Below are 27,188 nucleotides of genomic sequence, written 5' to 3' on the forward strand. Positions count from 1 at the left end.
GGAGAAATTTGCTGAGATAGCACCCTCTGTGTCTGTGCTGGTGACACCACTCCTGTTCATCACCAGGCTATGATCATCCGCGCCGTGCATGTCAGGGCTGAGCTCTGGCCGTTCAGGTCACACAGCCTGTTTTCCCCACAGATGAGATCCCTGCTGATCCCAGGCAATGCAGGTTAGGCAGCCAGATGTGAACATGACCTCCAGATGTTCAGTGGGTTCTGCAGCCCTGGGAAAATGTTTCCAAAAGAAGTATAGTGTGGTGCAAACATAGCCACTCACAAATCACTGCCTTGTCCTTTAGTCATCCCTCACGCAACCTCACCTTCCCTTCCCTCATTTCTCAGATTTTCACTTTATTTCTTCACAGATTGCAAAGGACCAGAAGACGACAATTTATTTATCTATATAATTTTGGTTTTATGTAGAGTGAAGAACCTTTTTAGACTACCCAACTGGGGTGTGAGAGACACGGTTTAATATGCTTTCATTTTTCCACAACTAAAATATATTTATTTTTTCTATTTGATGTGTTGCAGAGTCTCAGTGAATATCCAGAAATAAATAGTGATATAGCTGTTACTAATTCTTCTAAAACTAAGCAACCTACTTGGGAAAGAATTTTCTCTGTAACTTAAGGCAAGAGCACAAATGGATAAAATTATATAGGCATAACATTCTATTCTGTCTTGTTTTCATTTATGTCATTTGGAAAGGGATTTAAGTTCAGCCAAAACATTCCAACTTCTATTAGGAAAAAAAGGTGAGAGTCTTAAGATAAATGATAGCTATACTACAGAGTCTAATGCATTGTTATTAATGGTAGTAGCATAATGCACCATATATTAATAAAAAAAAAAAAAAATCCTGTATCTTCCATTACAGTTTATATCCTGATTTCATGCAAAATTGGAGTAACCTACTAATAGTAAGGGACTTCCTAAAGATTTACTCTAAATTAAAAGATCTTCATCTTCTCTCGGTGTGTGAAAAGTGCAAATGCTACTCTAATACAAACACAGCTGAACTGTAAACCAGCTCATTACATCTCAGGTCTGTGATAAGTAATAAGCACAGTATGCTAATAACATCAGTACAGGGTACAGGCAAGCTTTCCATTAACAAGATTTCCTCAAGACTGGCCAGCTAATGAACAAGGTTTAATCATTATACTGAACAATTTTCCAGGAATTATTGAGATTCGCACTCAGGGACAGAAAGTATACATCAGATGTAATTCCCATGCATTCCCACAGTTCACCAGGTCTGTGTGGTCCATATACCCATGAGATATCATGTTTATAACATATCTACTGCAGTCATATCTACTGGTGAAACTTAAATTATGCCCTCTGTGACACAGCCTAATGACAACACAGTCATAAGGACATTTCTGCTCGCAAGCCAAGCACAACATAGGTCCTCTCCTGAGAATGAACATTTTCCTTATGCCCAAAGCTAACCAGAAATGCTCATACTGCAGCCCTTTTTTGCTAAATGCCAGTTTGCTGTCGAGGCCAGACCCAAACACAACCCAAACTGAATCCTCCATGGTGGTTAAAGCAATGTCACAGGGCCCCGGTCGCTGCTCTGCAGGGATGGCTGTGCACTGGTGGCACTCAGATGCCACCCATTGCCAGCTTGGTATTGACAGCCACTTCGTATGAAGTGCTCTGGGTGGGAGAGGCAGGTCCCAGCTCATCCTTTGCAGAGGATCCTTTGCTTTCATCCTGCAGAGATTGTGCTTTTCACAGCTCGGTTATTAAGGCAGATGGCTGCCTGCAGAGCCCAAGGCAAATGGACAGATGGGCTCTCCTACCCTCAAAACTACAAGCAAGAGCTTGCTGACCTTGCCTGTTTTCTTGGCTCGAATCAATTAAAAAGAAAATAAAATTCCATAGCTACCATTTCTGCTTCTACTTGGGGTAAGCAAATCTTAGTTTTCCTTGTCTGCCTGCAGACATCCAACACAAGGTTTGGGCTTGCCACTTAAAGATGACAACCTGATCTGGTTGAAGATGTCCCTCTTCATTGCAGGGGTGTGGGACTAGATGAGCTTTGAAACTCCCTTCCAATCCAAACTGTTCTATGATTCTATGATTCATCTCCTTCTGAATTCAGATTGCTCCCCTACTGCATTTGTTCTGGATCTAACCAGGCAAGGAAACATTCAGCACTTCACCTCTGTATACTCCAAGCAGCACATTACCTTTGTTCATATTAATGATTACATGCATTTATGATACCATAAATGCTTAGAACAGCCTTCAGGATCCATGTGGCTTGGAAGGAGGGAAGAAGAGATGGTAGGGGATATAAAAGAAAAAATGACATGGCAACATACTGACCTCACAACAAATTTATGCTGGTGTTGGTACAAGCTGTCACATGGAAGTAACTCTGACCCATCACCTGGTGACCAGCTGCATCTGATGCTGTTTGCCTGGAGGTAGACATGAGAAATTATGAAGGGAATAAAAAATACACGTAACACAACCAGTGCTGCAAAACACTGAGAAACTTCAACCCTCACGCTCCAAAGCAAAGAAGGGAGTACCTATATGGAAAGACAACATGCAGAACCTCATGGAAGGCTAGATGACTTCTGGCAGTCCCTTCTGACCTAAACATTTTTATGATTCAACTCATGAAAGGAGGACAGATGGAGAAAAATCCCCAAATACCCTTCATGGTGAGAGCTAAAGGAATCAGTCTGGCCCATTTGCAACCTATACAATCCATTCTCCAACCTTTGCAACACAGTGTCAGATACTAATGCTGTTAGGAGTCAAAGCCAGAGCAAGCAGACAGGCAAGCACCCGGTGAGACATTGAAGCCTTCACATTTTGACCAGAGTCACTGGAAAGAAGCCTGTAGAAATGTACTGAATATGGCAGGGCTGCCCCCAAGGCTTGCAAGCTTTAGCAAAGCCCTCAAGAAACCTCATTTGAAACAGGAATTTGTGACAATTCCAAGTCAACAGCTTTACTGTAAATATTTTACACTGGAGTCAATCTGCTTTCCTTCCGTCTTTTATAGTAACGTTGCCTCATGTTCTCTCCTTTCCTAAAAATCTGTTCTTTGCACTGCTGTTGTCCTACAAGCTTCTACTCAAAGATGTCAAACCACCGAAAAAAGCAAGGAATATCGCATCCGGCAGAAACAGGAGTGAAGGAGACAGGCACCCCCATGGAGTGTAACACTCCAGCAATACATTTTGGTGTCTTGAAGCTGGTGTTATGATTTCTCAGTAATGACAGGGCAGACCCAATGGACTGAAGAGGGAAACTGCTGGCTTGACTCACTGCTGAGAAAAACTACCTCACCTACTTGCTGAAGTCAATCCTGCATCACTCCAGCTACAGGAATCACACAAGTGGCCCATTACCAGGGGAAAGCTCTTTTCCAGCTGCCTGTTTGGTCTCCATATCAGGAGACTGTAGGTGAAAATGGAATGCAGCCTTGCCTACAGGGCTCACTCTAAAAAAAAAGGGATTACTTAGGGAGTGGAAACCCAGCACAAAGTGAGAACTTAAGAATTTCTCTTTAGCTCCTCATCAAGAGTGGGATCATCAAGTGGGACCCACAATGACATCACGGTCCTTGCAGAGCTTACAAGCACCCTCAGGTATGCCTCTGAGCTCCCAGCTATCCGCACTTCCATCTTATTCCCAGCAGACTCTACCTAAGGCAATGAGGGGGCACCAAAGTTCGCCCTCAGGAATAATATCGAACCATTCCCATGCCCAAAATTTTTCCCTTGACACTCCCCTTTGGACACAACCTTTCACCCTGCAACCTATTTTTGTCTTCCCTCCAGAGGAAGCAGCATTTACACCAGCTCAAGCCCTCCAGCTCGCTTGTGTACAGGCTGCTGGCCTCTATTTGCACATCACCTTCAAAGCTTTCATTTGGCAGGCAGTCTGGAAAATGCCAGAGTGCAACATTAACCTGCATTTCTCTCATCATTCACCATTCTTAATCAGTGTTTGGGAATGTATTAACAAGGGGCTGAGCCACAAAGTTTGCATCTGGGCTTTTCTCGTGTTTGGAGGAGCAGAGTTAGCACCAGAGCCTGGTGCAGTCACCCCTTCCTCATGTAGCACCTGAAAACCAGTGTATAGCAGTGACTCCCCCATCACAGAATTCCCTCTTCTGCTTGAATATACAGTCATCAGGATTTTTGTATCCTGCTTTCCCAACTCTAAGCCACCAAACAGTCATTTAGTCCAGATACTGAAACTGTTCAGAAACTACCAGCATTTCTAGCTTAACCGATGTCTTTGCCTTCAGGCAATGATGTAACAAAAAGGCAGTAATGATAGTGGGTGAGTTAAACAGCATTAAATCTCTCTGTAGCCACTTTAGGAATGAATATATGAGCAACTTATTACTGAGTTTCATATGTATGAATGATAGATAAGTCTAAGTTTGCAGCAAGATAGTTGTTTTGAAATCACAGGCTCTGAAAGAGCTACAAGGTCAAATAAGAGACAAGATGAGTTCCTCTGCTCTTCCTCAGGTGGCCCATCTCCCCAGCAAAGTGCTAGAAGACAAGCTGAGGTCTGAACTTCCAATGTGACTGCTTCCATGATGCAGTCTCTCCTTCATACTGTGATGCTTGGGAGACAGATAGGTTCGTTAACCTCTGTGGTTATGAAGGTGTAAAGGGCTTCCTGAGGCAGCTGGAAGGGACACTGAGAAATCCATTCTCATCACTGCCCTGTCCCAGGGTCTTTGTGTGGCCACCAAAACATGTGTGTCCCCGGCCCAAATGGCACAAGAAAAGCTGTAAGTCACAGTCTGCATTGCCAAGTGAACGACCCTACTAAGGAAAACTGCCAGAGACAGGCCGATGCCAGGATAGAAGTTATTCAGACAAACTACCTGCACACATCTGTAGATGACCACCCCTCTTCTTCCTCCAGATGTTTCCCTGAGGTTTTCAGCAGCAGGCGTAGGTCTACACTGCAGCTTTGGTGAAAAGCTGTAATGCAGTGATGCACTGATATATCTGAGGCACCTCAGAGCTACCCAGCCGTGGTGGAGGCCTTCTTCACCAAAAGCTGAGCTCAGAAGAGGCTGTAAAACCTGTATGGGCAAAGTGAGGTAAGTGAATTTTACCTAAGCTCTGAGCTGCCATGGGACTCCAGGTACTGAGGTCTGTTGGTTTGAAGTAGTTCAGTATCTGTCTTGACCATAATGTTGCAGATGTGTAACACACTGACACCCTTTCACCTCTGTGATTTTGAGTGACTTACAAATGGGTTCTCCAAATTTCCAAGTACAGAAAAGCTAAGGGCAGTCAGGAATCTTCATCATGCAAAACAACTCAGGAGACTTCCCATCTACTTAGTTTTTAGCAGGCAGCAGCTTCTGGGACTCTGAAGGAGGTGTATAACACATCTCACAGTGCCAGCACTGCAAGACGGAATAACCGAGCCTGTAGATATGAGAATGTAAGGAAGACCTTGCACCTTCCCATTAGAAATACCCTGTGTAAATTCAACTGCGAACACACACACACACACACACACACACACAAAGCCTTTGTTTTCATAGACATAATGTCATCAGGGATCATTCCCTTTTTGTTTTGAGGGGAAAAATAAAATAAACAACAAGGGAAGCTAAGAAAAGCATAAGCTAAAGGCAGAAGTACTTTGTGGTTGAACATCAGAGCACTAACAACATATTAGCTGTAGATGTTAGCTCATTATTTGTAGGGGTTGGCATACATATCCACCTAAACTTCTAATCACAAATGTAGGTAGAACTTGACGTTCTGGAGAATTCAGCAGTCCCACCTCTTAACTCGTATAATTTTTGTGGTGGTCTATTAAAAAAGAAAAGCAAAGAATGCACAGCCCTTAATAAGGAGCACATCTAGATGGTTGTAAAGGGATATACTCTTATTTTTCATTTCTGGCCTCCCCAAAAGCAAGGTCCGTCTCTCATTGTCCTTTCCCATGACACTCACAGGAGGGCACATGTACATGAAAAGAACTAGACCAGAGCTATATTGGTATAGATGGGTTATCCTAGATCCTTTAAGTGATATGGTTTGGATCTATAGATAAGTCCTAATGGCAATTAATAGGAAGCAGAGATGTTCCCTGTCTCCCAGACACACAGGCTCTGATAGGTTACAGAAAATCTGGGGCTTTCCAGATTCCCTAACTCTATTCCTGTACACAGTGTTGGACAACCCACTTTGGTTCTCTAAATCTCCCTCCCCACTGCACATCTCACAAGCTCCTTTAGAACAAAGGCAGACAGTACGGTCAGTAAAACACACTTGGCCCTACAAGATGGGGTCTGAGCATGGTTAAGAGCCTTTGCAATACAACTGATAACAGTAACAATAATGATTGTAGCTCACTCACGACCTTGTCTTTCCCTTCTAAGGCTGGGTGTAAATAATGTTCTTATCTTCTAAGAAATGCCTCTGGCATCTCTGACTAGGTGATAAGTAGAAAGAAGAGAGACACTCTTAACTGCTGATCAAGAGGGAGGAGAGTGATTAGCGTCCTCTGGGGAACACCTTGTTGATGATGGCTGCTTTGCATTGTTGAGGGTGTAAGAAGGACCTAAATTCCTCCTCCACAGAGCTCTCAGCTGATGATGAAGTCAGTTCTGCATTAATCCCTCAGCACACTCCTTGTCAGGCTAATTTCTGATCAAAGCTTTTCTTGCCCATGTAGTCATAGTTGCAACCCTCTGTAAACCTCCCTAGATGGAGAAAGGGACATCATCTGAATGTTAGTAGGAGGAATTACTGGGTTTAAGCAACACCAAGAATCTTCCAAGGTAAGAAAAGAAAAGAAAAGAAAAGAAAAGAAAAGAAAAGAAAAGAAAAGAAAAGAAAAGAAAAGAAAAGAAAAGAAAAGAAAAGAAAAGAAAAGAAAAGAAAAGAAAAGAAAAGAAAAGAAAAGAAAAGAAAAGAAAAGAAAAGAAAAGAAAAGAAAAGAAAAGAAAAGAAAAGAAAAGAAAAGAAAAGGAAAGAAAAGAAAAGAAAAGAAAAAAGAAAACTGCCCTACATAAGCACAAATTAGTAGCAAGACTGAATCAATTTTTGGTCTTTTCAAGTTGAGGGCTGTTGCCCCAGTTCCCTGGTAGCTGTGTTAGACAGTCTGGGTCTCAGCAGTCCCATGGAATTGTCCATCAGTACACAGAGCACAGCCACTTTTGGAGATTTAGCCTGTTTCCTGCCATGCACAAGCTTAATGAAAACATGGAGAACCAGGCATGGTGAAGCAGAACTGCTCCTACAAGGTCAAAGCCCGGTTGAGCACACAAGCTTTCTGAAGCTCAGACTTAACCTTGAGGAGTGGATCAATGCAGATGTGTGGGTCCAACCCACTGCATGGATTTGCATCAGTGAGTACCAACAGATGTAGTCTCTCTCTGTCCTCATCATCCTCAGCAGCAGAAGTAAATTCATTCATGTGGCTCTGCGCCCATGCTGGGATCCTGTATTGATGGTCTGGCTCTGCAGCCAGCCATGAGATGGTTGCTCTGGGCAGCACTGCAATGGTCTTTGACATCTTCTTGTTGAGGCCTCCCCAGCCTGGGCAACAAAATGCACATTAAAGCACAAGCACTTTTAGGCTCTTTCTGCACCACAGGATCGAACTGTGCTTCAAACATCTTGGGATGTCCTCTCCTGGACGTGCTTGTTCTCCTGCCAAAGGTGGGCCCCAACCCTCTGGGGGTCTGGTTGTACAATATTAAAAAAATGCCAGCCAGAGCAGAAAGGCATCTATATGTAGCAACAACCTACCTTTGGATAGTGTGTGAAGAAAATACCTTGATTTTTTTATTACGGCCCACCTCTTAAACAAGGCGGTCCTAGCCCATAGTAATGACGTCCTTTCTTGCCTTTTTTTACACTTTTTATCTCTCTATATTATTGCTCACATGAAACATCCATTTTCAAGCATGGTATTTCCCTTTCTAACAAAATGCGGGAGGAGGTTCCACAGGTTAATTATAAATTGGTTTAAAAAGCATTTACCAAGAAGTGTTCTAAACCCATTTTCCTTAATTTCATTTGATGCAGCATATGTCTTACATTGTAAACGGGATATGGGGCTTTATTGCCACTATCTGCCAGATGAACATGTTCATCATCGGCAGTGCAGGGAGTGATAAGTCCCTTATCTGATATAGAGAGACAAAACACTCCCTCTTTCTTATCAACAAATTGAATTATCAGCCAAGTTAAGTAGTTTTTTGGTAGCCTTTCTGACTGTGTTTTGCTTTTAAATCCATACTGGCAGCAAATGTTCGTGGATGTATTTCCCTCCCTCATGCTCATTTCAAAATGCAGCAGCAGTCACAGATAAGAATGCTTCATCTCCCCAAGACGTCTGGCCTAAGTGCTGTTAAACAGCTCTGAATTTGCTCTGATTGCTGCTAAACTAAACTACACTGAAAGTAACAAAAATGCTGCTACAATGGTCATAAAAAAGAGCTTGGAAGAACACAGAGGCTGTGACACTGCACGACCGAAATCTACTGACATGAGTATGACTGATGGCTTAGGTCACCCTTCTCAGTGCTGTCCGTTCAACCTGAGTGCCTGATCTGGGACAATTAGGACCCAGAAACCTTGGAACCTGCAATCTAGCCAAGGTAACACTTTAGCTATACCTGGCTACATATGCCCAAATCCATTTGGAATTAACTGCACAGTGCAATAAACCTAAAGAGAAATTAGCATCATCAGCCACGTGACATTATTAGGAGACTGTAACAGCTGAAAGCATGAAAGGTTTTCAGGTGTGAAGAGTTAGAAACCATTCGATGTCTTTTAGGACTGAGTTTAATGGTGTGTTCACCAATGCTGTGCTCTGTGCTGTGAGCAGCTACTCTGAAAGGCTTTGCACAAAGTGCTACCACCCATGAGAAAGGTGTCAGCGTCACACTAACAGAGAACGAATGCACTGTGTCAGCATCACACAACTTGAACAGAGGATAAATGCTTGCAGTCATTGGCATGTGTTTCTCAGCACTGGAGTCAGTATAATTTTGCTCGAGTATGGCTGGAAAGTTGTTTCCATTGGGATAGCACTGAAAAAGATTTGTTCTTGACTTCAGAGGCCAACTGTACTCATTCCCAGCTCACCAACATAATTTTTAAATGTGACTGTTCTCTTCCGTAAACCAGACCCAAGAAGACATGACTTGGTAGCAGAAACTCGTGGAAGACAGACGCCTTAAGTCAGAAATGTTTCTTGTAAATACCTACAAATTCCCTGCTACAAACTCATCTCCTCCCTCCCATAAAGACATGATCAAACAGGAGCTCCAAGATTAATATAGGGGCTGATGATAAGAACATCATCATTTCACCTGCTGAGCAAGACAAGCAAAACCCATTAGCACTCTTGAGCTTGCTCAACATGGAACCAAAGGAAGCTCAGACAATCTTCACCAGCAGCTTGAACTGGACTTTGCATTGCATACATCCTTCCACCTCCCCAAAAAATCAAATACAACCTAAGAGCGGCAGCAAGACCAGTAACACCTCCAATCTCCGGTGTTTTCCAAAGCCCATAACTATCTACTTTTTTAGAGATTCTTCCTCTATGGGGCTACTTTCTCTCCCAGGTCCAGCTGACAATAGTTTCAATAGTTTCCAGCCTCACTGTCAGCTGACACATTCCTTCCTCCAGATAATATCTGATACACTCAGATATTTCTGAAGCTGTGCCTCTACAGGACGTGCCGTAAAAGATACAGCGAGCTCCGTGCTCCTCTGCTTTCATACCAAACCTGCGAGGAAGTCACTATAGGAGGGGCTGTTTATTTTTCTTGAACATTAACAGAAACCTGCCCAATAACCTCCAATCTTTCCTTCCCTCCCAGCTGTGCTGTTGCTCTGGAGCTCCTTCCCACCCCCAACGGCATTAATGCTGGGTGGAAAGGGACCTTCTGCACTTGGAGATGCAATTTGGAAGGGGCTCCACATGCATGGGGAGGCAGAAAGACTCATTCCTGCTGCCTCACAAGTGATATTCAGTCCCCCACAGGGTGCAGAATGGGGAGCATCATTCAGTAACTCTCGCTGGCTGACGTGGAATGGCTGGAGCAAGGTGATGGGACGGGAGAGGTTCTGATCCCATCTTAGCTCTGAAGATCAAAGCTCTTAAAATTAACAAAAGTCTTGACAGTGTTGGTACCTGAAAGGATCATTAAGTAGTTGCAAATAGCCTTAATACTTTAAAGAGGACTTAATCAAGCAGAGCTGGGACATCTTGACAATCTGATAATTGAAGCATAAAATTCAGAGAATGTGAAGGCCGTGGGGATGCATGACCAGGCCTTTCGGGGCTGATTGTTCTGAAACAGCTCTTTTCATTTTTGAAGAGAAATTTAAATTACCCAGACTCTCAAAATAACTGTTTATCTTTCACAAGAGCCTTGGAGATCTTCTCATTTATCATGCACTTAAATCAATGCAGATTTCCTGTAATTCACCCTTAATACACAGCTGGACAAAATACTCTTCTATCAAAGAATGCCAAAACTACTGGTGTTAACTCGGCTCCTCCCAGTTATTCATGTCAAAAGGTGTTAATTCATGTAAAAAGGGCTAACCCAAACTCTACTCTTATTTTTGGGGGGTTGCTTCAATGGGATTTGAATTTGTTTACAGGTAGTGTATTTAAACAACAAAAATAGCTATCATTACATAGCTGGTATAGAGATTTTAAAATAGTTGTATATACATCTGAACAGTTTTATTTCATATAGGTAAGACTAAATCAATCAAGGCCTTCCCTACTTGAAAACAAATTGATATTTTATAGCAAGTAACTGTGATACTTTGAAAGAATTGCAAAGTGAAACTGTCTGTATACAAAGGTAAATTAACAGCTGTGGTAGCTTTACCCTCAAGCAAAAAAAAAAAAGTAGAAGCTGCACACAATGGAAAGACCAAAACTGGTGAAAAGGATTTTGTTCTCTGGATTCAAAAAAAAGTTAGTTACATTACATCGAAGAGATTTTTCTGTGTTCACTCCTGATGCCATCTTCTATTTTACAATCAATAGAACAGGACAAAGCAGGACAAATATCATAGATTCACAAAATCATTTAGGTTGGAGAAGACCTTTAAGATCATCTAGTCCGACCATCAAATATATACTGATACAAACCTGTATGAAGCCAGACTGCCTTTAAAAACAGCTAGTGTTTTAGTTTCATTGAAGACTCGATTTCATATTCACTGTCAGATTAAGAAATCAACTATGAACGAGGCTCAACATCCAAAAAGTTTGTGTTATAATACTAATACTAATACTAATACTAATACTAATACTAATACTAATACTAATACTAACACTAGTGTCATAACTATAGATCCTGGGTAGGATCACTTCAAATCTCTTTTGTTTGGGTTAAAGTCTGGTGTTTGCAGCCCAAACCAGAGAAACAGTTCAGGCTCTGTCCTAATTCTTTTTATAACAAAATTTAGTTTTTTGGGATTTTGGTTGGTTTCTGTGAGGGGCATAGTACTTACTCACTTACTCACTGCAGTGCTTAGGGAGTAATTTAATGTCAGCATAACACTTTCTTTCTCTAGCCCTCTCCTCATTTAGTTTTCTGCCGTCTCATTCTGTGTGTTTCCCTTTTCCTGTCGGCAGCAAATGGTCTGAATTTTTTCCATAGTGAGAATCACAGGCTGGCAGTTTACGAGGACCGTGGTGTGGAGGAAGGAGCTGCCATGTTTGCCACAAGCACTCTTGGGCACACAGCTGACAGGAGGAGGGAGAGTCAGATAAATAAGTTACACCAGATGCCACTTTCATTGATCCCGCAACATCACTGCCTGAAGATGAACATCCACAAGGTGAGGACAAACACAGCCTTGGCTTCCAACAGCAGAGAGGACCTCAGTATTTGATACACACTACATGTGGTTTAAAAATACAATATTTTATTTTATCTTATTTTTAATTTTACTATTTTATGACACTGTTGTGATCTCCTCATTCATATTTACTGATGACATATCATCCACAAAACCTGCTTTCTTCTGCAGACTGTATTATCATTCTAAGGAGTTGTAGCCCACAGCTGGGGGTGCTATACTGGTCTAGTAATGATAGAAACTGCAGCGGTGCTGGTCCCTTATGTTTTCAACAGATGATGTATTTCGGCCTCTGTTTTTCACCCCAGTACACAGACAAGGACAGTAGCCCTCCCAGACGTCTTCATTTCTCTTTCGTGCTTGGGAAGTCCATTGAGAAGGTACTTGTTAGTGAGTCTTTCTGAGTCTGGAAGAGAGAGGTGGGAAGATGTCATTAATTTAGTCAATGCTGTGCATCTTGCAGAAACACCGTCAGCTTGTGCCTACACACATCTCACCTCCTATTGTTAAAGAAATTACAGCCACTGAAAGAGATGAAAAAGTAACATATTTCTTTTCTCTTTTTTTAATAGTAATAAGGGAAATCCAATCCTTCTTGCCCGTGTAGTGTGGGCCTGCTTTTCGGACAGGGGTCCTTCGGTGGGCTGGGACAGCTGTGGAGACATCATTCCCCGCACGGTGCTATCAGATGCACAGAGGTGCACGAAACCTGTTTGAACGGCTTTGAGCACAAGGACAGCAGTTGTTTGGGTAAATGTCTCATACAAGCAGTTAGTACTTTCCAGGACTAATTAATACCTAGCTATTGCTTTCCAACTTCTCACCAGTGGAAGACAAGCAACCTGCAAAGATGTGGAGGGGTCAAGTGAAAATTTCAGCAGGAGTTTCTGAAGATAGATAAGAATTCTTGGTGACCCTACAATTTTTAGATGGTTTATTGTCCACGGAAAAAAAGAAATGGCAGATGTCTCGTGAAAATAAAGCATGCAGTAGGTGGCATTGGTATGCCATGACATTATGAATCGTCTCAGGGGTTTCCAGGCGCAGAGAGTTGTGAGATCTTTTTCCACCATCTCCACTCCTCTCTCAGGTTTTAGTTTCATTTCTGCTTCTCACGGGTTCCCATTCTGCCATCACACATAAATTCCACCCAGGCTTCTCGCTCAGCCCCCTCCCATTTCCCATTTATCACTAAACCCACGATGCCAAAACAATCACCTTGACTCTGCTGTCTCCTTACTGCTATGTATTTATTCTTCCCATATGACAGCTATTTTGTCAAAATGGCCTTTTTTACTGGAGATTTATACTTACTGATTTCATACCTTGCCTGTGTTCTTTTACAGCTGGGGCTGGACATAAGAAATCAGAGCAAAATGTCTTTCTTCACCCATGCTAAAACTGCCACGTAAGAGCTGCACTGGTACACACACCTCTTGGCTCCCCAAAAACAAGAAAACATGCAGTCTGCAAAAGACCGGAAGAAATCCTATAGAATACTTTAAAGACTGTTTCCTCTAAAGGCTGTATTGTTTCAATAGCACATTTCTTCCAGTCCTTCTTTCCTGTTTTTCCATTCATGTGAACACGAGGTATTTTAAGAGTCCATCTGCTCACGTTACTTATTCCTCACTTCAAGCCATAATCCTCTGCGATACTACAGTTAATTGCTCTGCCTATGATTATATTGCATCACAAATGGGATTACAATTTTCAACCCTATCTGTACTGGAGTAATTTCAAAATATTTCTACTATTACCAGTTCTGGCTGAACTTCAACAGCTTTTACAATTTTAAGGGCATTGATTGTGTATGCAGCTATTCCGATGCTGTTCTTACATAAATAAAAGTGCCCACACCACTTCTACACTAGCAGTAGCTAGATTAATTTGGAACCTGCACCTCTCTGGCTGAGTTCAGGCCTGCCTCTAGTCACGTTATTTCCATTCACAGCAGCAAGGTCTACTATAGGCAGGAGGTGATGTTTTTTTAAAAATAGCGCGGTGTATTTTAAGCCATCTCTGAGCAAGGGTAAATCCGATTCTGAAAACGTCAGTAGGTGAAGCATCTACAACACGCCATAACCGTACAGCGGCTCTAGGTTGTTTTATTACCCTTTCCGCGTAGAACTGTCCCTCCCTTACTGACAGGACATGGGGCAGGAGAAAATGGTCCAAATTTTTGCTTCCAGCCCTCTGCTCCGTGATGACTTTGATGTTTGCAGATACTTGGCTCGGCGAAACGCTGCTCAGCAGAAATGGCCAAAAGAAAAAAAGAGGGGGTATTTGGAGGGAGGTGTTTTTTGGTGGGGGGTGCAGCCCAGGGCGCTGGGGGGGTCGGGGGAGCCGCAGGTGCCCGGGGCGGCGGGGGGCTGAGCGCTGCCTTCCGCGGGCGCTCTCACGCCGGCAGGGGGCGCGATGGCCCCACGGCAGCGGCGGCGGGAAAACGGGGCCGCCCCCAGCGCGGCGGGGGAGGGGAGATTGGCGGGGGGGGAGGGGTGGGAGATAGCGGGGTGGGGAGGGAAGTCCTCTCGCCTTGCGGGGCGGCCCCGCGCCCCCGATCACCCCCCAGGGCTAGAGCTTGTCGTGCGCTTTGGAAAAAAGCTTGGGATGGGGATAAATAAATACACACATAGGAATAAAAAAATCCCGGCGGGGGTGCCCGCGGTGGGGGCGGGACAGCCGCTTGGAAGCGTTTTGGGGGACACACCGGGTTGTCCATCCATCTCCCGCGGGTGCGGAACCCAGTGCAGTCGGGAGAAGGGGCGCAGGGTGCGCGGGGCGCAACTCGGGGTGGGGGTGGGCTGGGGGGGAACCGCAGGTGCGTGGGCTGCGCGGACGGGGTCGTGGGTGTCCGCATGGGTCGCCGGCGGCAGATAACGGTTTGACGGGGTCCGGCCGCGGTACCGGCCGGACCAGCCTGTGAGGGTGTGGGGGCGCCCCGTCGAGGCTCGGAAGCCGCTGCAGCTTGACGCCCCCTCGGGGGTGGCCGAAGGGCGGGGGGTCACCCCGGGGCGGGGAAGGGGCCACCGGTGGGTGTCCGAGCGGGGGGCGGCAAAGGCCGGGGCGGGGGCACACCCGTGGACCGTCAAAGGGAGCGTGGCTACAAGGTGACCCCCGTGGGGCTCCGCCTCCGCCCCCCCGCAGCCTCCTTCTCCTGGTTTAATCCTCTGCAGGCGCCGGCAGAGGCGGGATAATCAAGCGGCGGCCGGGGCTGGGGGTGCCCGAACCACACACGCTCCTTTGTGCCGGGAGCCAGCGCCTCCCCGCCGCCCTCCGGCCGCCCCCCTCCCTTCGATGCGCGACGAGGCCTCTGCGGGGTGGGCAGAGGAACAGGGCGAAGCCCCTTCCCCTGCCGCCGCCATCGGGGGGCATCGCGCTCTCCCTGCTGGAAAGCCGGCGGGAGGAGGGGAGCGGCGAGGAGCTGCCTTTTAATCCCTACTAGTATTTTTTTTTTTACTATGTTTACTTCCGACCTCTCCTTGCTCGGCTCGTAGTAAAAAGCCAAAAAAAAAAAAAGTAAAACAAATAAAAAGGGCCGCGGAGCTGCATCGCCTCCCCCACCGCTTCTCTCCCTCCCGCCCAGCGGAGCTCGGCAGAAAAGCGCCGGCGCGGATCTCTCCGCAGCCCAGTGGCTGGAGGGGGAGAAGCGCGGGGCAGCGCGGCCGCCCCCTCGCGGCGCGCACGGGAGCGCGGGGCGGGAGCGCGCAGTGCCCCGCGGTGCTGCCCCCGCCCCCGCGGCACCTCCCGCCCGCCCCTCGCCGGCGCTTTAAAGGAGGAAAGCAACTAAACTTCTATTGTACCGGACAGAGCGCGCCGCGCCGCCTTGGACCTTACAATCTGCTGCAAGCCGGGAAGGCGGCTTCTCTCCGCTGCTCCGTGTGTTTTTGAAACCGTGGTGGGAGGAAGAGAGATACATTCTCCCGACGTTTTGTCCTTGTCCTTTTTTTTTTTTTTTTTCCACCGTACTTTTCGGCGGTTCTTTTTTAATTATATTTTACTACATATATATTTTTTTCCTCATTTTGTCGTTCCTCGCGCCGCCCGCAATAATTGCCTCGCTACGTTTCCCAGCTGGCGCGTTGGAGAAGCCGGTGAGTTGCGGGGCTCTGCTTTTCCCATCACTCGATCCCTCGAGGTTGTGGCTTTGGACTGACACGGGCTGGTGACACCCGGGCTGCCGGCAGAGCTGTGCTCCGCGGACGTGGATACCGACGGTGCCTCCCGAGGGACGCTCTCCTCTGCCGGGGCACTGGCGTGCCTCATCCTTTTTCCTGTGCTCGGATTTTAATTTTTTGGGGGGAGAGAGGAGGGTGGCGTGGGGGGGATGCATTTGTTTCTCCCGCAAGGAAAGGTTATGGTTATTGCATATATTGCTTATATGCATATATATGCGTATATATATGTATATATTACACGATTTGGCAAAGTTTGCCAAGGTCCGTGCCCGTCCCCGTGCGCTGCCCAGGTGGGTGGCTGGGGAGCAGCCCGACTCGGCTGGAAGCTGTCGGGCGCTCGCCGCTCCTTCCCTCCGGGGGACGCGGCATGGGGCTGGCGCTGCGACTCCGGGAGAGCAGGGGCTCCGTGCCGGACGGAGCTGTTCCCTGTGTGAGCGCGGAGGGGCGGCGGGCGGGGAGCCGATCCGAGCTGAGCTGCACCGGGCGGCGCAGGGTGGCCGAGCTGCGGGAGCCGCTCCGGGGACGCCGCCGGCCGCGGGGAGGATAGCCCGGGAGCCGATCCCTCGGTAGATCAGGTCGCGCCTCCCGGTTGCCCTGCCGAGCTTGGACGCGGGTGAAGGGAGGCTGTGCATTTTTTTTCTTATTATAGTTTTTTTAATTACTAAACGCGACTGAGCGTTTCTCCGCCGACCCGGCGTGGGGAGCCGGGAGGTAGCGCCGCACGCCGCGGGGCTGGTGGTCCCGCCGAGGCCGGGGTAGCCGATCCCCGCGGCGGAGCGAAGCTCACTCGAGCACCCCCCTCTCCTCTCTGCCGCCCGCAGGCACCAGCCGCCGCGATGCCGCTCAGCGCCGGCTTCCCCAGCAAGAACTACGACTACGATTACGACTCGGTACAGCCCTACTTCTACTTCGAGGAGGAGGAGGAGAACTTCTACCTGGCTGCGCAGCAGCGGGGCAGCGAGCTGCAGCCCCCCGCCCCGTCCGAGGACATCTGGAAGAAGTTTGAATTGCTGCCCACGCCGCCCCTCTCCCCCAGCCGCCGCTCCAGTCTGGCCGCCGCCTCCTGCTTCCCCTCCACCGCCGACCAGCTGGAGATAGTGACTGAGCTCCTCGGGGGGGACATGGTCAACCAGAGCTTCATCTGCGACCCGGACGACGAGTCCTTCGTCAAGTCCATCATCATCCAGGACTGTATGTGGAGCAGCTTCTCCGCCGCTGCCAAGCTGGAGAAGGTGGTCTCCCAGAAGCTGGCCTCCTACCAGGAGGCCCGCCGGGAGGGGGGCTCCGCCGCCCGCCCCGGCCCGCCGCCCTCCGCGCCGCCGCCGCCCGGCCTCGCCGGCTCCCCCGCCGCCTCTGCCGGCCTCTACCTGCACGACCTGGGCGCCGCCGCCGCCGACTGCATCGACCCCTCAGTGGTCTTCCCCTACCCGCTCAGCGAGCGGGCTCCGCGGGCCGGACCGCCCGGCGCCAGCCCTGCGTCCCTGCTGGGCGTCGACACGCCGCCCACCACCAGCAGCGACTCGGGTGAGTGGGGCCCACGCGTGTTCGGGAGAGGGAGTGGAAACCCGCACGGCGCCTTGGGGGCTCCGCTGGGGGAGCGGGACGGCAGCCCTCCGCTCGCCTCTCCCCCCGCCTCTTCGCTTGGGCTTTTTTAAATGCCACGTTAGCGAGACAGGGAGAGACTCCCGACGAATTTATTTCCTGGAAAACGAGCCCAGATTTCCCTCCAGGGGTGGAGGGAGGAAAGGGGGAGGAAAAAAGGCGGAGGAGGGACAGAGGAACTTTTAGTAATGGGGTCAGAGCCGGTCTCCAGTGTGGTGTCCCGGTGAAGCTGTTCCCGGTGCCACCCGTGGGCCGGGAAGGAGTTAACTCGAGAGCCGCGGGGGGAATGTGCAGTCAGGGAGGTGCTAGTGAAAGTGACTGCAGAGAAGTGAATGGGGCTGGGAAAGTTTTAGAAACGCTTCCTTAGGTATTTGACAGCGTGTTCCGCTCACTCATAAATTTGGGTTGAAAGTGAGTTTCTGCTCGAAAGTCCTTCAGCCTTCCTTTTTCCCCCCTTCGGATTTTCCACAAATTAGCAGATCAAGAGAGATTCAGAAAATGTCTCTGAATACACATGTGTGTTAAGTAAGCTTTCTTTTGAGGCGTGGCCAAAGCCTTCTAAATCCTTAATTAAGGGCAGCTTGAGTCTGGGAGCTTTATTGCGCTGTACTGCTGACAACCGAGGTTAAACTTTCCTGCTATCTTTCATGCGCTCCTCAGAATTACGCAAGATCTTTGCAACTTTTGAAATCAGGGAGCTGGGTTTTGGAGCGCGGTCCGCGTGTCCTATTGCACTCTTAAGTGTTGCTTCCTTAAAGGAAACGCTCTTGGGGAAAGTAGAGTCCGGCAGGATCAAATGGGTTTAAGAAGGGTTTGTCAGTGGTTCCTCCTCACTGTGCAGCTCAGAGTAACTTTCCCTTATGAATACAGTGGTCTTGAGAGTATCTGCACAGGTCAGCTGCTGAAACAATAATTTTTATTTTTTTTTTTCACCCCTTTGCAGAAGAAGAACAAGAGGAAGATGAGGAAATTGATGTCGTTACATTAGCTGAAGCAAATGAATCGGAATCCAGCACAGAGTCCAGCACAGACACATCAGAAGAGCACAGTAAGCCCCACCACAGCCCACTGGTTCTCAAACGGTGTCACGTCAACATCCATCAGCACAATTATGCCGCTCCTCCTTCCACCAAGGTTGAATACCCAGCTGCAAAAAGGCTAAAGTTGGACAGTGGCAGAGTCCTCAAACAGATCAGCAATAACCGAAAATGCTCGAGTCCCCGCACGTCAGATTCTGAAGAGAATGATAAGAGGCGAACGCACAACGTCTTGGAGCGCCAGAGGAGAAATGAGCTGAAGCTGAGTTTCTTTGCCTTGCGTGACCAGATACCAGAGGTGGCCAACAACGAAAAGGCGCCCAAGGTTGTCATCCTGAAAAAAGCAACGGAGTACGTTCTTTCCATCCAGTCAGACGAACACAGACTGATTGCAGAGAAAGAGCAGTTGAGGCGGAGGAGAGAACAGTTGAAACACAAACTCGAGCAGCTAAGGAACTCTTGTGCATAGGAACTCTTGGGCATCACTCAGAATAACCCAAACTAGACTGAACCTATGGTAAAATATTAGTGTTTTTAATATCACTCATGAACTACACCAGTCCATCGAGTATGGAACTATTGCAACTGCATGCTGTGCGATTTAACTTGAGACTACACAACCTCGGCTGAATCTCCCAAGAGTTTGGCCAGCACCTCAAAACTGCCTCATAATTGATACTTTGGGCATAAGGGATGATGGGACATTCTTCATGCTTGGGGATGAACTTTTCAACTTTTTTTCTTTTAAAATTTTGTATTTAAGGCATTTTTTCATATGAAATCCCCAAAAAAAGTTGTCCCCAGATTGCTGTATATATTTACACATCTTATTGCCATGTAAATACCTTTAATAAAGTCTTTATAGAAAAATGTGCAACATTAATACGCAGCAGTTGTGGCAACTGGATTTATACTTGTCTTGAACTTCTGTGCCATAACATTTCACAATTATGTTTTTTATTTAAATACATTTTTTCTTTTAAAAATGATTTTTATTTTGTTTTTAGATAAATAAATATTTGCCCAAAATATAATTAGCTAAATCCTGTGTAAAGACTTTGCTTTGTCTCACACTGTTGTCATTAGATGCTTATTTCCATGACATCCCTCTCCCTGTCATCATGGCAGTGACCTGACAAAAGTCTAAGGGGAGTTAGATGAGAGGAAATTATGATCATTTGCAGCTTGGTAAGGAGTTGAGTTTCTTCCTACCCCCTTCTGTTAATTCCAACAGATTAAAATAATCCATCTAACGCGCTTTTTCGTTCAACCAGTTACCACCAGTGCTTCAAGGTGCTTGTAACAGTGTCTGTCTTGACCATGGTCATCTACCTGCTGAAAATAAAAGTTAGGTGCTCTGTTTTAACACCAGTCACCACAGCATATGGGCTTTGCATTCCTTCCAAATACGTATAATAACATTTTCAGGGCATGACCTTCATTCTGAACTAGGGACCCAGCTATGTATTTTGAGGGCGGCTTTGTTGTAGACTCACCTTAATTGCTTCCTGTTTGATGTTGAACAGAAATTAAATGGGATAAGAAAATAAACTGAGATGGTGAGTGTTGAAGTGGTTAAAAGAACAGAGCGGTTTCCCTTTCTAAGTGCTGAAGTCAGCAGAGCCAATCTTCGTGGTCAATCAGTTGAACACTTCATTACTATGAATTACTTGGGATTTCAGTGAATACAAAGTTCAAGCACAGGGGCACCCAAAAACGTACTATGGGAGCAAGGTAAAAGATGAGCTCTCTCTCGCCTGGAGAATATGCTCAGATAGATTCATAGCATTTGCCAGGCATATTAAATCATATTTACTTTCAGGTATTGTCTCATGATCAGCTTCAGATGGATCATAAAGTACTTGCTTGACACAGCTCCTAAGATTAGATTTGCTCTTTTCCCCACCTCCTTTCACCCACTTTTCACTTCGGTCAAAACCTGAGCAAGAAATCAATGAGCCCTTTGATGTGGGGCAAGAAGGTGCTTTTCAAAAAGTTGAACCTTGTACTTTTCGATTTTCATAATTCCCGTTAAATACATATTTGCTTGGCTTCCAACCATTCGGACGGCAATGCTGCCAGATAACACCAGCAACTGAACTGGGGGTGAGGGTTCAGTTTTTCTATTGCTTTTAAGTTCAGAGTAGGAAGAAGGGCTGACTGTGAGTATATATGGGTTGGGGGAGTGGAAGGGAGCTTTTTATGGAGAGGGTAGATGCCAAAGGTCCTGCAAAGCCTATGGTAATCGTTCAGGGGCTTCCAAAAGAAGCTGAGTGTCTAAATCCCATTTGATGAGGTGCTTTAGGTGCTGGGCTGAAGATTTCTTGGGAAAAAGAAAATCTATAAGAAAACTGGGAGAAAATAAGGCTTTCTTCTTAAATTTGTTCCCACTACTTGCTTGTAACTAGGTTTGTAGAAGTGGTTTGCAGTTGCTTTTTCTCAGTGTGTGATTCAGATATTCACTTATAAGGAAAAAGGATGATGTGAAATGAAACTCTTATTTGTATCTGAACTGTAAATCAGGACACCATCCATCTCTGAATAACAGAAAAGTTCTACCTTTTATTAGACAGGATAACGTATTTTAAAAGAATATGAATTTCATGTGCCTTTTGGCATGTGCCCTGCTTTAGATGTTGCTTCAGAACAGAAGTGAGCTGTTGTTGAATTTCTGACCGCATCAGCATCCTCTGAAACAAACCAAGCAGTGTAGATCCATGTGCAAACCATGAAGGAATCCTGTCACCTTTGGATCTCATTTTGATGTACTAGCAAAACCCCCTCATTTCTTTCCGTGAAATGAGGTTAGACCACAGTGATTAATAAACCTCTCCTTATTTGTCAGCTTCTTAAATCATTTGGAGAACAGGTTTGTTAAGTTTGTTAAGGTCTTTGGTCTTTTGATGAACAGGATACTTTCAGTCATTTTATTTCTCACTCTCATCTTTTAATTGAGCATCAGTTCCGCTTGCCACTTTCCTACTGGAAGAGTACACCAGATCATTAATAATTTTCCAAATTACCACTCTAAAAGGCAATGATTTTACGGGATGATGTTCCGTATTTATGACATTTCTTACATTGTTGAAGGATTATGAAGCACCAAAACAATGTAGTAAAAAACATATAAATGTAACACAGCCTATAGGTGCAGGGGTGAACAACATCTCCCAGGCATTAAACTGCCACGACAATGAAGAGGAAGGTGGCTTCCACTTTCCAACTCCACATGAGAGGTTAGGACATTCGGAAGGCACAGACATCCCACCGGAGTTTCTGGGCTGGATTCTGTTAGTAACACATCGTATATGGATGGGATAATGTTGGGTTTTGCTGCTGTTTTGGAGCAATAAAGGACGTAAGCTTATAAAAGAAGCCTCTGAGCCTTGAAATAAAACACAGTAAGTATTTACAGTGCTTGCCAAACAGCTGTACCAAAACACTACTTGAAACACAAAGAGCATTTTCAGCTTCATCTCTCTGAGCCTTTAGTTTCACAGGAGATTTCGAGCCACTTTGCTTCAAGAAAAACATTAGGCAAAATATGGCATCAAAGGAAACCAGAAACAAACCATCACGGTGAAAATAAAATTGCCCATATCAAATACTCTCACTGTTCTTGTTTACTGATACTGATTTTTAGGCTTCCAGCTTCATTTTTCTCTTATGTAGTCCTGTCTTTCCAGACAACTAGTGATCTGAATGACTTCAACATAACTATACAGAATATACTGGGGAGAGTTGGGATGTACAAAAGCACCTGTGTCAGCTTAATTCAGTTCCAGTCTGAGTCTGTGGAAATTTCACATCTCTTCCAGGGAAACAGGCTCATGCTATTGGAGGATGCTCTTGAAAATTTTATCACTACCTATAAAGAAATCACTTTACCTGCCCCTGTCATAGCCACTCTTGCTCCTGTAGCACTTTGCAACCATCGCATGCAGTTGAGAGATGGCAAATATTTCATCAGACTTGTATTAAAGGGAGAATTTCAGGTAAGTGGAATAGAATTACTGTAAACTGGAAATAAGCCAGGTCACTTCAGTTAAAATCTGAATTTATTCAAAACAGAAGGTAGAGGTGTTTTTCATCTACAGAGATGAACCATCTTCTGATATGCTGGATTTTTTTTTAAACTATTTTTTTTTTAGTTTAATCTGTGTCAAAATCCTCTGACAACGAATTATCAGAAAAATAAAACTGAATGACTGGAGATGCTAACACAAGCAGACAGCTTGGGAAGAGACTCAGGATCTACTTCCCAGCTTACGGGTTTGCTATTTCCTCATTTAAAAGGAGCTTCTGAAAAAAGGCTCTGCTGACTGAAAACTAACCCCTGGTTTCCCCTTGAGGTTTCCATGCAGACAAGGCCTAAATCTGCCTAGCAAAAAAAATAATAGCAAAAAAAAATATCAAGAAATGAGGTAGATGAGCCACAGAAGCCAGATTTAATTTCCAGTACAAAACTTTTGAAGTTCAGCAGGTTTTACCTGCCTACGTGCCATTTACTCATCTCAGGCATAGCTGTAGAGTAAGTGGGGACAAGCAACAGTGAAAACATAATTCAAGATTCAGAATAACAGCTAAGAAGCCAAAGGAGGGTGGTCCTAATTCTGCCATTTGCTTTCTACAGGCATCTTGAGCGAAAGGAGGGTGCAAGTGTTTGGAGCATCTTGCTGCAGGCAGCGGGCTCAGCGGTGTGAGCAACGCGCATCATGGAAGAGCTGCAGTTCCCCTGCATCCAGGTGGGAACAGGGTTGGGTGAGACACTGGCCAAGCAGTGACAACACCACCTCTTAATCACAGAGTGGCTGGGGTTGGAAGGGACCTCTGGAGATCATCCAGTCCAACCCACCTGCTAAAGCAGGTTCACCAGAGCAGATCACACAGGAATGTGTCCAGGTGGGTTTGAATGTCTCCAGAGAAGGAGACTCCACAGCCTCTCTGGGCAGCCTGTTCCATGGCTCTGGCACCTCAAAGTAAAGAAGTTTCTCCTCATATCCAGATGGAACCTCCTATGCTTCATTTGGTGCCTATTGCCCCCCATCCTATCGTTGGGCACCACTGAAAGGAGTTGAGTCTGGTCCCATCCTCTTGACACCCACCCTTAAGGTATTTGTAAGTATAAATAAGGTCCCCTCTCAGCCTTTTCTTCTCCAGTTCTTGACTGTGTGACTACATGACAAGGTATTTTTTCAAGTCTCTACATAAGCCAAGGACCTTGTCCCTAAGTGTGCCCAGACTCCATCTTCCTAGGAAATGAGGTAAGTTCATTTTTATGGTGTAAGAAGTATGACCCTTGGTGGTAAATATTAGTGCATATGAAAAAGTTTCATTTGCCACTTGCCAGAACTATTTAATATTTGTGGTTACTGAGCCAACCTTGCTTCGAGTTGCCATCAGCGCATGGGAGCCTGAGCTTTGAGGAACATCTGCCTGGTTGTGCTGGAAGCCACAAGGGCAAAGTTGCCAGATGAAAGTGGAGCTGCACAACTCTGGTTGACTTTGATGGCTACACCACTTATTCACACAAGCACTGCAGTTTCCAGCTTGATGTAAGAATTGTGGGACCATTCCTTGTTCTACACAAGCCTAGGAGAAAGCAGCTTGGTCAGTTAGTTCCTGACGTTAGATATTATGGTGGTTGCATTTTGCTGCTAAACTCATACCTTGTGTATGTCCTGCCATGGCTACTGTTTTGTTGAACGCATTTCCATTCAAGGAAAAATGTTTCTTGCATCCATGTGTAATTTCTAACATGAGCTTCTACATCCCAGTTATGTGGAATTATGTTTTCCCTATAGGAGCAAAATGAAAAAATAAAAAAATAGAAGAAAGAAAAAGAAGAAATAGAGGATTAGGTGCTAGCTTGGAGAAGAGGAGACTGAGGGGTGACCTCATTAATGTTTACAAATATATAAAGGGTGAGTGTCAGGAGGATGGAGCCAGGCTCTTCTCAGTGACAACCAATGATAGGACAAGGGGTAATGGGTACAAACTGGAACACGAAAGGTTCCCCTTAAATTTGAGAAGAAACTTCTCAGTGGGGGTGTCAGACACTGGAACAGGCTGTCCAGAGAGGTTGTGGAGCCTCCTACTCTGGAGGCATTCAAGACCTGCCTGGACACCTTCCTGTGTAACCTCATCTGGGTGTTCCTGCTCCAGCAGGGGGATTGGACTGGATGATCTTTCCAGGTCCCTTCCAGTCCCCGACATTCTGTGATTCTGTGTGGTTCTGTGAATGAAGAGGTTTGAAAAGATAAGCTGCAAAAGTGGAGCAATCTAACCGGGTAACAAAGAGTTCCAAGCAGAGAAATTAACGCTGCTTGGAACTAATTAGCCCCATCAGCTTCCTTCATGCTAATTTATCCATGATGAAAGAGGACAGAAATAGCAGGAGGAAAAAAAAGTACCAATTACAGAAATTATGCTTTATATACAACTACTATGAGTAGGCAACCCCCGCAAAAAAACAAAACCCAAACAAAACCTGTCCCTTCGGACGTCCCTGGGGATGTGGGGATGGCTGCGGGTTGCAGTCGCGCAGCAGCTCTCCCCTTTCCAGCACATTTTTCATGCAGGCGCCACACGTGTGCAAGGGGCTGCTTGGAGGGATGCAGCTGCCAGAGTGAGAGCTTCTTTCCACTCCTTTTTCTCCCATTAATCTGCTCCGTGACGACAGCAGAACCAAACAAAACCTCTCAGTGCAGGTAGCTCCTGTGATCTAGTGCACAGCTGAGTGTCTGACAAAGCCCTTTTGGCTTCTGACCAAGGCCGTGATGCGCTACGGATGAATTAAGGGAAGAGGTATTAACTCTGCAAGTGTGTAGGTACAGCAAATGTGAACTAAAGGTTTGCGTGCTTCCCCATGGTACGAAAACATCCCCACTCTTCCTCCCCTGCAGAAAAGTGGCACCTACAATACCAGGGGGGCTCTTACCCCAGCACTGGACAGACCCCACGTTGTGCAGTTTCCAAATATTTTCTGTCTAATTTATGTAGGTTTTTTCACTCCGATGGGCAATGCTGTTTCCTAGATTTCTTTGGATTTTCATTCGACTGCACTACAATCACTCCTGACATAGTTTGGTTTTATTTGTGTCATATGTGTCCCAAGAAAGAAAACCTGCTCAGTAATAACTGCTAATAGAACAAGGCTTTCCAACAAGAGTGCTTTAGGAAGGCCAGTGTTGAAGTATTTAGAAAGAAATAAAAATCTAGAAAATATGTTGGGGATGCTGGATCAGACAGCAAAGATGACCTTTCCACTCCGTGTTTTTGTCAGGCTTTTTCTGCTATCTCACACTTTACTATTAATATTTACTTTTAGGCTATACATTAAATACAGGAGCAGAAGAGTAACCAGAATCTGAACTGAACTGATGTAACAAGCTATATTGCAGGTACTATGCTATATTCCATGTTCCATGCACATACTAATTTCAGAGAGGAATCAAATATGATCCATTAGTTTCTGAGTAACTCGAACAAAAATACTCCTGCCTTGGATTAGGCTGGGTTTTAACAGCATTTCTATATAACAGCTGCAATCCAGCTTGCAAATATTAGACTTTTTATGTTGTGTAAATATGATGGACAGGAGTGGAACAGAGGTGGGGTTTTTTATTTTGTTTTTTCTTTTGTTTTGTTTTGGGTCTTTTTAGCTTTATCAACCAGGTATTTTTCATAGACAGAAATTTTACAAAAAAATCTATCGGTTTCTAATAGTTCACCATGTATTTGCATGCAGACACTGTGATTCACAGTGGGTTCAGAGAAGAAAAGACATATTATTTTGACAAATTGTATGGTTTTATAATATTAATTTGATCTGCAAAATCCTTCTCTTCTGGGGTAAAGCAGATTTTTCTTTGGGCACAAGTAAAATCTTCTTATGTGTTCTCATTATCGTTCATCATTATAGTAAAGAGTAAGATAATATTGTGTTGTGCGTAGACTTATACACTTTGAGGGAATGTAAAAGGCTAAATGAATATCTTATGAAGTGATTGCAAAACAAAATTGACATCAAAGTGATTCAACTACGCAGCATATTATTCCCTCTCTTTAAAACAGAAAACGCTTACCTCCTTTTGCATTTGTGAAAGAGAGAAAAAAAATTAGACTCCTGCCCTTATGGAACAAATACGGCATTTTCCCATGTTTTACAAGGGAAAAAGTATTCATCAGCATCTGTACTTTTATATGAAATTCAATTTTTGCTGCGTGATCAAAATGAATCCACTCCTTCCCCATTCACTTCAGCATGCTGCCCTAAAACTGAGACCAGAGTGTGACACCCAAAACAGTGAACGCAAACTGTGAAAGCATTAACAGGGCTCCAGGGGCCAAAATAATCACCAGATATTTATGACCTGCTTAGCAGCTGGAGCAAATTATCTGGGCAGTGAGGTGACTGCCACGGAGGTCTGTGCAGCTGCACAGCGCTGCCTGGCCATGGGGCTGCCCCAGCCCTCCAACTCCTTTTCACAT

General features: G+C 45.5%; 1 protein-coding gene across 1 annotated transcript; it reads left to right on the forward strand.

Annotated features, from left to right (window-relative positions):
- Positions 1–15,528: 15,528 nt before the first annotated feature.
- Positions 15,529–19,738, forward strand: MYC (MYC proto-oncogene, bHLH transcription factor). Its single transcript, XM_065054397.1, has 3 exons — positions 15,529–15,972; positions 16,878–17,580; positions 18,602–19,738. Exons 2-3 carry the CDS (start codon positions 16,893–16,895, stop codon positions 19,162–19,164), a joined length of 1,251 nt encoding a protein of 416 aa, XP_064910469.1. The 5' UTR covers positions 15,529–15,972; positions 16,878–16,892; the 3' UTR covers positions 19,165–19,738.
- Positions 19,739–27,188: the final 7,450 nt, after the last annotated feature.

The sequence above is a fragment of the Columba livia genome, chromosome 2 (genome assembly GCF_036013475.1).
Source record: "Columba livia isolate bColLiv1 breed racing homer chromosome 2, bColLiv1.pat.W.v2, whole genome shotgun sequence".
Taxonomy (NCBI): domain Eukaryota; kingdom Metazoa; phylum Chordata; class Aves; order Columbiformes; family Columbidae; genus Columba; species Columba livia.